Source organism: Camelina sativa, chromosome 5 (assembly GCF_030686135.1).
Source record: "Camelina sativa cultivar CO46 ecotype springtype chromosome 5, ASM3068613v1".
In the NCBI taxonomy this organism is placed as follows: domain Eukaryota; kingdom Viridiplantae; phylum Streptophyta; class Magnoliopsida; order Brassicales; family Brassicaceae; genus Camelina; species Camelina sativa.
In genome coordinates, this window is record NC_141884.1 from 4,049,681 (window position 1) to 4,060,291 (window position 10,611).

A 10,611-nucleotide genomic window follows, 5' to 3' on the forward strand; every position below is an offset into this window, starting at 1 on the left:
GAACATCACAATTGTTTCCTAGAAAGCTTCTCTCACAATTGTGCAATTTCGTTTTTTCTAAACGGTTTAATGCGTTATAGAAATCACACAAAAACTAATCTAACCGCAAACCTTGACTGTCCAATAACAATGGCTGACCAAAGTGGCAAGCATGAACATAGAAAATAAATGGAAATTTGTAGAAAAGACTCGACCGGTTGAGCAGTAACCTCAACAATTTTGTACTATTTCTTGATAATTTTGTACAATTTTGAGTATTGTTGCTAAGATCCAATATTTGGTAGTTTTACAATTTATTCAAAAAGAGTTGCAACAATATTATTAATATATTTTGGGTTTAGAAGGCCCAACTGAAGCCCACAAATAAATTCTTGGGATGGGATATATATGTCGATAAAGAAAAAAGCATTCCCCCAAAACAACCGCGGCAAGAAAGAGAAAAAAAAAACATGACGTCCTCATCATCTTGGATTGAAGAAGCGGATGCGTTTCTCCGTGGGGGGGATGGAGTACTGGCGTCAAGTGGATGAATCCGAGGTAATTTTTGATTTCATCTTCTTATTGTTCATAGAGCTAGGTTGATGTCGGAGCTGATGACTATGGTACTATACCCTAGATCTAATCTCACACTCTTCGGTTGCTTCTAGGGTCTGTTATAATTACTATGTAACTGATTTATTATTCGCTGATGGGTCTTATTTAGGGGTTCGATGTCGAGGGTATCTATGCACCACACGGGACCCTTGGACTGAAGGTCGTCAAGTGTGAAGGAAGTATGTTTCAGCATGAATATCGTGTCGACCTCTACTGGCGAGAGGGGCAAAGGCCAAGGGACCAACCCAAAATTCAGAAAATTTCCTTCTAACCAAGGGGACAAAAAAAAAAAAAAATTTAGTGTGAAAAGGGTCCAAAATTTTTGGTTCACCTAGGGTCCAAAAAAATATTGAGACGGCACTCTACGCGGGCTTCATCGTTATAATATCTTGAAGGGGACAAACTTTCATCTCGATCACCTAATCAAATACAACAAGTTGATGAACGCCTTGTCCTCTTACTACATTACTTTGGTGGCTTCTGATCCAGCTAGCGGCTCCGTACTAACCTTCCAAGTTAAAGTTGACGAAAATTGGCTTCACCGTTTAAATTTGACTGTCTCTGTTGCTAGACCTAAAGGTATGACTTGTTGTGCTTTTTTCTTCAAATTTTTAATTTTATTTTTTTCTGTTGTTGTTGATTATAAAATCTCACTTGCTATTTAATAATTTTTTTTTTCTTAGGGACCATGGAGCCGCTCCCGCTTCAAGATGACCTGAGAGCCGACAGAGTGCTTCATGATTTACACGATGACGATGGATTGTCTGCGTGGCCTTCAGAGGATGCTTTCAATGATACAAACCGATTTCACATAGTAAGAACCTTAACGATACAACAACATCTCATCACCTTTGAAATTTATATTAGGTTTTTCGCATGCTCAAATAATTTTGTAGTGTGATTGATGATATGTTTCTATTGCTTTTGCAGATGGAGGAATCAGAGTTGCTAGACACTGACTGGATTCGCCTATATGTGGAACTTTTACTTTGTTCAAAGGATAGGTTGCTCAGAGACAGCGACTTGTCCAAGTTGAAGATTGTGAAAGTGGCGGTAGAAGCTAGTAATGAAGACGTGGAGCCGCAGAGTGAGAGACTCAACGCCGCCAAAAGCGCAACTTTCTACATAACTTTTCGCTTGGGCATTTGGGGGATTAGAGAGCATGTTGAACGAAGAGCTATAGTTAGAAGACTCATCAGGTGAGCGTACAGGAAACTTGATCCTCCTTGATGCTCTGACCCCTTTCAAGAAGGAAAGAAGACATGATGAAACGCTATTGCAACCCTCGTTGGGCTACTCACGTCCCAATGGGCGCTTGTCCCGTTCCCTTTCCCCGTTTGATATATTTCCCTTTTCGCGTTTTAAGCGTTCGCGTTCGGAATGGCAAGATCCATCTGAAAATTAGGATGAGATGATGATAAACTATTAATCTTCTACAATGTCAAGATGTGTGACTAAGTTAATATATGTATAGCACTAGAAATAATATTTCCGGAACCTGTTCCGAAGAAGTCGATCAAAATGCAAATCAAAATTGATTAATTTGAGTTACTTTCTTTCTTGTCTTGAGATTTCGAGTAATTTTTTACGGATATCCGATCCGACACAGAAGAACAACAAAATATACTAAAATTCATGCAAGGGATGATTTAGCTTACGTTGAGGTTTACCAAAAACAGTCTTAAATGTTCAAATTCAACAATGTCGCGTCATATGATTATTTCCAACATATAATCCTAGAGATTAAAGGAATTTTTTCATCTATAGTAATATTAAACATGTTAGTTTTATGTAAAATGTTCACTTAATTAGTCTCTCTGATTCGGCTTTTGTACGTAATATACTAAAATCACCACTTAGACGACTCTCTAATCCATCTTTTGGTTGCGATGAGCACAATTGAGACGTCTTTGTCGTGGGAAAGCATTGGAACCTTCTGACGCAACTCTTTAATACCTCTTTCGCTACGATAAGGTCCCAACCTTACCACCATCTTCTCTAGTGTCTTTGTGGTTTTAAGCACAAGTTCCATGAACAAAGCCACATGCTTTGTCTCTACATCTCTAGACTTAATGTCTCCAAAGACCAACGATTCCGAGCATCGATACGGAATCCAAGTATACGAATCTAAGTAGTTGTCAGCATACCCCTATATACACCATAAAAGATTTCATTATATACAAATTGATTTATCCATATCTCAGATTTCTACAATCTCAAAGTGAGTGAGGAGGATATTAATATGGTTTTTGGATTATTAAAACTCGGCAAAAGAATACCTGTATGGCGTCACAATCCATTGTGCGTAGGGTTAGCTTCTTTAATTCAGGTGAGTGCTGTAGCAATCTTACTATACCAGAAATAACATATTGAGAGATTGTTGTCTTAAGCGTCAAAACTTTAGCCTTCAACTTCGGGGACGGATAACCAAGGAGCTCGGCTCGAGATAAAATCTACCAAAAAGCAAAAGACAGAGATATTGGATATCAAAACTCACATCTCAAGAAAAAAATGTGGATAAAGCACATCACATCAAGACAACATTTATAGAGAATACAAACAACATATATATAGACTTAAATAACTTAAAGCCATCCATGTGATAAAAGTGGAGAGTATGCAACCAACTTGTTACGTAAGTTGGAGGCAATATAAAATCCATCCTTATGACACACTTGAAAACACGAAAACATACCTCAAGAAATCTTTCCCCAAAAGTAAGCTTCTCCACATTCTGCAACTTCTCTAGGGTTTGAAGACAATGATCAACTATTTTAATTGGGTCTGACGACGCATCAGTATCTATTTCAGCTTCTGTTAAAGACGAGACATCAACTAATGTATATGGAAACATAGAGTTTGTTAATCTTAATCTGAGATACTGGAGATGTGGTGCGTCAATCCTTGTCCCCTTAAGCCAATCCTTGCTATCTATTTCTAATGTTTTCAGACGCGGTGATTTGCTGAGATCAAGATGATGGAGTTCATCGCAGTGATACAACCTTAAGGTTTCGAGAAGGGGAGAACCAGAGATAATCTTAGCAAAGGATTTATCCTTAAGGTTGCAAGCATACAATGTCAGGATCTTCAAAGATGTCCAAGACACAGAGCATCTTGGATTGATACAAGCATGTTTTGACTTAACGTAAAGTTGCTTGACAGAGGAATTGTTATAAAAGAAATCAGGCATATCACAAAGACGGTGCTCCAACCACAGATTCTCCACGTTTCGGTACATGGCAAACTTGACCCAACTGCACAAGTAATGATAGTCTAAGCTTCGGATACAGAGCTTAAAGCTCATCATCTTGCGAGCCGTGTAGCGAGATAGGATTTTGTCTACGGAACTAGGGTCCAGATTACAGTTATCGGAGAAGGAGAGGGAAGGTGTGTTGCACCATATATGTCTCCATCTTCTGGACAAGACGGAAGTTGTGATTGCCAACTTGGTCGAGATGAAGGAGAGGATGACTTGGAGGATCTCATCAGGCAAAGAGCTGATTAAGTCTATATCTTTCCTTGGATCTCTTCCTCGTTTAATTTTGCGGCGGCGGTGAGCGAAATAATGTCGTCTAGGGCATCGTACAGAGGAAGTGGTGGCGCTGTCTCCTTTTCCGACGTTGTCAGCCATCGTAAGTTATGAACTCATAATTTTAATTTTCAATTTTATTCCCTAAACCTAGGCGTTAAAGAGTAACTTACAAGTATCCTCTTTACAAATATTATTGGGTTCTAAAAGCCCAAATTAAACATTACAAACCCAATACGTTTCTCCTCCTTAATTTCGCCGACTATAATGCTAATTTTTCTGGTTAACTAATTACGATACTAATACTTGTACTCTCTCTTGGGTCTTGGCCTAGTTGCCCACGCTTTATTTCCATTTTGGTTAGAAAGCAGAAAGAGTAGAATTCATTCGAGAGATATATCATATATGTAAATGCATTAGACAATGTAAAGAGGTACGACTTTTAATGAAGTCCATGAACTTATTCTGGACTAGTCGCTCATATGTTTAGACAATTCCAGTTCACCTAGCAATTATATGAGACTCAAATTACAAGGTCCAATAAGATTGAAGACAACCCTTCGGTTCGGTTTGGTTGAGCTAAGAACGATGGAGACATTGTTGTGGTGGAAAAGCATTGGAACCATCGGAAGCAATTCTTCAAAATCTCTTTCTTCAAGGTAACGTTCCAATCTTACGACCATCTTCTCTACTGTCTTTGTGGTTTTAAGCATAAGCTCCATAAACTTAGCCACATCATTTGGCTTTACATTCCTATGGAAAATATTTTTAAAGACCCTTGCTTCCAAGCTCAAGCGTTGATCCACATTCAATCCTTCCCAATATTTGTCAAGGAAGCTCTCCTGTACATATTGTCAATATCTCGGATTATTCAAACTAGGCAATATAGTTTTGAATGGTGAAGGGGAAATAAAAGAGGTTAATGGCGAACATACCGGTATGCTGCTGCGAATATTCATTGTGTGTACTGTTAGCTTCTTTAAGTTGGGAGAGTTTTGTAGCAACCTCACTATACCAGGAATTACATAGTAAGAAATCCTCCTTGTCACGAGTATCAAATCTTTGACCACGAACTTGGGGAAAGGAACATCTCGGAGCTCTGCACGAGATAGAATCTAACAAAACGCAAAGACAAAAGTAGTGAATACCAATAACAATGAAGCTGGCTCACACATCTATCTAGCGTGCAGACAACAATAGACTTATTTGAAAACTAAAGCCTAATGATAAGTATTAACTAAATATGTTGTTTTCATTCAAAACAAACCTTAAGAAAGTTTTCCCTAAGAATACGCTTCTCTACATCCTGCAACTTCTCTAACATCTCTAGAGTCGTAGACTGAAGAGCCCCAACATTGAGGTTTTCACCTTTACCAAAGCTGATTTCTAACTTCGCTTCTTTTAAAGACGAGACATCAACTAAAGTACACGGCAACGCATTCGTCAACTTGAGAGCGAGAGCATGGATATGTGGTGCCACAATCTGAGTTGGCCCTGCACCAGAACTATTGCGATATACATCCAATGTTTTCAGACGCAACGATTTGCTGAGGTCAAGAACTCTCAGTTCATGGCAGAAAGACAACATTAACGATTCCAGAACCGGACAACCGGATAAAATGTTAGCAACGGATTCATCAGAGAGGTTACGAGAATTCAATGAAAGGCTCTGGAGTGATGTCCAAGAAACGGGGCATCTCGGAATCAAAATATCCAAACTTAACTCAACGCTGAGTTGTTTCACAGAAGAGTTGGTGTAGAAGGAATCAGGAATCTTGTAAGACGTGTAAAAGATACCAGGAGTGATTTTTAGCGACAGATCCTGTACCTTCCTGGACACGGCAAACTCTATCCATCTCTCAATGCAAGCAAGATTGTCGAACACGCTGGTACAGAGCATAAAGCTCATCATCCTTTGAGACGTGTAGCAATCTAGGGTTTTGTTGATCGAATCAGCGTTCAGGTTATGTCTATCGAAGGAGAGACAAGGTGTATTGGACCATACGTGCCTCCAACGTCTGGACAAGACTGTGGTTCTGATGGCGAATCTGGTCGGAATAAAAGAGAGGATATGTTGGAGGATCTCATCAGGGAGAGAGCTGATTGAGTCTACTACATCCTCTTTGATTAAATCGCAATGGTTGTGACTAGGAGGGCTTCTTAGAGCGACGGTGGTGGTGGTGGCGCCGTCACCGTCCGCCATTCTTAGGGTTTAGTCTGAAACACACGACTAAACGACAGAAGTTTGAGTCGGACGGACGCCTTCTCACTAAACCTTTTATTTATGGCTCAAATTTTCACATTCAACAAAAGGATAATGTATATATATTTTTTCAAAAATTACAATTGATTAATAAAAATAAAATATATGATCAATATTTAAATAATCTTAGGAAAAAATATATTTCAATAATCTAAACAGTATTTCTAAGAGACTATTACTATAATTTAATAAATAGTAAATGTGAAAATTTCTTGGTCTAAATGGTTGATCAAATTTTAATGGCAATATGCCAAAATTAAAGTATTTTCATACATTGCAATTTTTGTTGATGATAATGCTATTTATTGGAGATTTCATTGTAGAATTGTATGTAGTCTGATATGATGTAAAAAACACAAAAAAAAATCATTATACTGCTAATATGGTATTACAATTAGATAAAACAGTATTAGATTTGCTATTACAATTAAGTTTGAATATCGATTAAAAAAAGAAAAGTAATTCAACCACAATTATAATATGATCTTTTCATTTGTGAAATACCATTAAAAAATTTTTACTAGCTTTCTCATTTGTGTCACTTAGTACAAATTGTACACTAAGTGATGATAATCATGGAATGGATATATTAATTTGTCTTACAATGTCAAAATGGTTAAATGGTTCAACTTCATATTATCGGAACCAAATCGTATGCCAAATTTTTTGGAGCTTGATATCCTAAATAACAATAATTATGTCCAAAACCTTTATTTACATGTAAAATACCGAACAAAATTTATTAATAAATGTAGACCTAATGAAATTAATCAAATTCAGCTAATAATATGTGTTAATGAATCTCTACAAAAAGCTTTATGAGTTTTAAGGTATTTCATCTTATATGATCATTAGAAAATATATCTCTCATACTCATGATTCACAATTTATTTTGTTACTTATGTTGATTGTCTATTTGTGTTTTTTTTTTAACATTAAACACAAACAACACTGAAAACATTACAAAAGGTTAGGTTCCAAGAGCATTAATACTAAATTAATTACGTCTAAGAGCATTAATACTAAATTAATTATGTTTGAAACATTTATTTACAAAAATACTGAACAAAATTATCAAAAATATCAAAATCTTAAGACCTAATATGCAATTGATTAAATTTAGCTAAATATTGAACAAAATTATCAAAATGATCAAAATCTTAAGACTTAATTATGAAATTAATTAAATTTAGCTAAAAATGACGTCGTTATGGTTTGAGCAGTTAAGAAGTGACTTTGATTGCTCTAAACTATATCCATTACCTCCATTTGGTGAAGCAGCAAAGATCAGCGAAAGAATTAAGGGGGTTCGGACTGTTAAGACGCTTGAAGAAGCAATACAAGAGCTCAAATATCACTTGATAGCATGTGATTTGATTTGCTATCGTGGTTTGTTTGATGATGCTGAGATGTGAGAATTTCATGTGTGCAGTGAATCAAAAATTCAGGTATGGTTGGTTATCATGACATTATCATGGTTGATGTTTGATTTATGGAAGGTAGGTGGGTAACTGTGTGTAAGATGAGCAACGACATAGATGCTGTGTATAATGGTTATGCATATGTTTGTTTGTCAAATATGGTTGTCTTCATTGGTTGCTCTGAAGAAGACAAAAAGTTGATTAGGCTAATTACGTCTCCTAACAACTTTGTAGTTTTTGAATGCAGAGAACCCAAAATAAAGGATTGTATATGACAGGTTGTAGTTCTAGAGTATTAATACTAAATTAATTATGTTTGAAACCTTTATTTACAAAAATACTGAACAAAATTATCAAAATTTTAAAATATGATTATGAAATTAATTAAGTTTAGCTAAATGCTACTAGTATATGTTAATGAATTATGGAAGAAAAGGTTGTAGCTGAATTATGATTACACTTATATCATCCAAAGAGCCTCTCTTAGATGATAGTTCGGCTAGTTTCTTGCACGCCAAAAGTGTATTTGGATTCTCTACGCCTACGAAGTATGATCGAACCACATCGACCGCCTCTTGGTTCGTTACCTATAACGTTCCAGAAACAAACAAAAAAAACGTTTTGACACTCAGTTCATAGACCAAAAAGAGATAATCAACTTTATAAACATTCATTTCTTGTTATGCTTACCTTGTCCCACAGGCCGTCAGATGCTAAGATCAAGAACTCGAACTCCGGTTTAATCCGTAATGTTCTGGTTTCCGGTTCGGCTATTACCCACTCCTTGAGATACCGGTCTCCAATTCCTCGTGAGACTGCTAGTGTCCCTTGAATTCTCCAAACGCCATTGCAGCAGTCAACATAACCACCCTATACACACACAAGTAAGTAAGTAAACCAGACCCAATCAAACACAAAATAAACCAAACCGCACTAAAACATAATTTGAACGCAAAATGCATGGTAGAATGATTCTCAAATTTACAAATATATATCAACCGAATTTTTTGTGGAATTGCGTTTTCCATTCATATATACATTTGGTGATTCCAATAATTTAATGAAAAAATAATATTCTTAATGCAGTTCCACAATTATGCAATGCTACTAACCAAAATCAAATGCATATATAAAGATAAAACTCACCAGTGCTTCAATCCGTTTGAGCTCATTTGCTTGAGAAGGATTGTGATCGCAAGTGAGAGCTTCAGCGGTTCCACCACGACTCATAACAGCCCGACAGTCTCCTGCATTCGAAACCGCGAGCTCGCCTTTTGATATCAGAGCGGTTACACAACACGTCCCTCCTCTCGAACCTTCTTTCAAGAAATCCTCATCCGTTTTGATGTAACCTTCCCTTATCGCTTTTTCCATAGAGGAACCTGATCTCGCTGCCACCTCGATATTGTTCCGGAGATTCATCACCGCGAACTCCGCCGCCTTGGATCCACCGTGACCATCAAACACCCCAAAGAAAGCGTTTTTATGAGCTCCGTCGTCGTCTTGATCAACCTCCGCGACATACCGGTCTTCCATTGGTCCGCGTTTCCCTCTCTTACAATATACAGAGAAGTATCCATCTTCCTCTGCTTCAACAACCTCCACCCCTCTCTCCGGCGTGATCTCTCTCGTCGTACTGCACCATGACACAACCGCAGGAGCCGCGGTTAAGTCAAGCATCGGTGGACGTTTCCTTTTCAACACTGTTTCAAGATCCGAACCCGGATTAGTATTGGTCGTAGTCTCCCTAGGCTTCCTTGGAGAACAAGCAACCATTGTAAGCTTCGGTGGTGTTGAACGAGGAGAAGACGACGGCGTTTTAACCGACGTCGGAGAGAAAACAAGCGGAGGTGGGAAGAACACGGGAGATTCCGGAGCCATGATTACAGATCTCTTCATCTTGAAATCGTCGGTGTGTTTCTCCTTCTCTTCGTTTCTCGTTTGTTTGATCGGATTCCTAGAGAGTTGCATATACGAAAATAAAATAAAATAGGGTTCTTATAAATATTGTTCTTGGTGTGTTGCTTTTTTATAATTTCTTGTTGTTTACGTCTGAGGAAAGCAAAGAACTTGTGAATAGGGATATAATAGTGGGCGGTTGGTTTGGATTTTTATATATGACTAAGTTTTTTTGGTCAATGGTCAACGAAGATTATTTCTCTCTCTTGCATGCTAATTAACACCTTCGTGACCAAGTCTCTCTCTACCTCTCTCTCTCTCGTAATTTAGTCAAATTCACGTCGGTGCCCAAATTAACCCATTCGTCTCTCTATCATTTTCTTTGGCTTTTATTAAATTGCCATAACGAGATTTGTGTACATTTGAATAGGAGAAGGTTGGACTCGGACTCGGTGATCGATCACGTGAAATTTTATACTTTAAATGGTGCTGGTGAACTATATTTTGTGCTGCCGTCCATTGAATACGACGTCGGTGTCATTTCTTGATTTTAAAATTATTACGGTCAAGTGAAATATTTCGAGGATCCATTAGTACTAAGAATGAGGGAACTAGTCAAAATCCTGGTCTTGATACCAAATTTTGATCAACTATATGCATGTATCAGATTTATTGGACTCTTGTAACTTAATATAGTAATTTTGCAATCATTACTGAATTAAATTCGAAAGTAGAAACCATCAAACTTATAATAATCTGGTCAATGATAGTCTATATATGGATCATAATTCAATTTTTTTTTTAAAATATGAATAAGTAAACTAATGGTTCGAAAACGTTTGATAGGATGGTACTATATTTCTGAGTGCGAGTCAATAGATTCCAAAGAGTTGAAACATATGTCT

The 10,611-nt window shown here is 37.2% G+C and overlaps 3 protein-coding genes and 1 pseudogene across 4 annotated transcripts; 1 reads left to right on the forward strand and 3 right to left on the reverse strand.

Moving 5' to 3' along the window:
• Positions 1 to 504: 504 nt before the first annotated feature.
• Positions 505 to 2,043, forward strand: LOC109132809 (UPF0725 protein At3g19520-like; annotated as a pseudogene). The gene is made up of 5 exons (XR_015558465.1): positions 505 to 537; positions 704 to 773; positions 949 to 1,173; positions 1,278 to 1,408; positions 1,525 to 2,043. The product of XR_015558465.1 is annotated as a UPF0725 protein At3g19520-like (transcript).
• Positions 2,044 to 2,242: 199 nt separating this feature from the next.
• Positions 2,243 to 4,269, reverse strand: LOC104788855 (putative F-box protein At1g49610). Its single transcript, XM_010514634.3, has 3 exons — positions 3,290 to 4,269; positions 2,874 to 3,047; positions 2,243 to 2,743 (listed from the first exon to the last, which is right to left on the reverse strand). The coding sequence occupies exons 1-3, from the start codon at positions 4,223 to 4,225 to the stop codon at positions 2,444 to 2,446; spliced, it is 1,410 nt and encodes a 469-aa protein (XP_010512936.1). The 5' UTR covers positions 4,226 to 4,269; the 3' UTR covers positions 2,243 to 2,443.
• Positions 4,270 to 4,505: 236 nt separating this feature from the next.
• LOC104788856 (putative F-box protein At1g49610) lies at positions 4,506 to 6,414 on the reverse strand. Its single transcript, XM_010514635.3, has 3 exons — positions 5,391 to 6,414; positions 5,059 to 5,238; positions 4,506 to 4,965 (listed from the first exon to the last, which is right to left on the reverse strand). Exons 1-3 carry the CDS (start codon positions 6,324 to 6,326, stop codon positions 4,636 to 4,638), a joined length of 1,446 nt encoding a protein of 481 aa, XP_010512937.1. The 5' UTR covers positions 6,327 to 6,414; the 3' UTR covers positions 4,506 to 4,635.
• A 1,706-nt stretch (positions 6,415 to 8,120) lies between these two features.
• Positions 8,121 to 9,894, reverse strand: LOC104785391 (putative protein phosphatase 2C 30). The gene is made up of 3 exons (XM_010510594.3): positions 8,954 to 9,894; positions 8,498 to 8,677; positions 8,121 to 8,394 (listed from the first exon to the last, which is right to left on the reverse strand). The coding sequence occupies exons 1-3, from the start codon at positions 9,776 to 9,778 to the stop codon at positions 8,230 to 8,232; spliced, it is 1,170 nt and encodes a 389-aa protein (XP_010508896.1). The 5' UTR covers positions 9,779 to 9,894; the 3' UTR covers positions 8,121 to 8,229.
• Between the last annotated feature and the right edge of the window lie 717 nt (positions 9,895 to 10,611).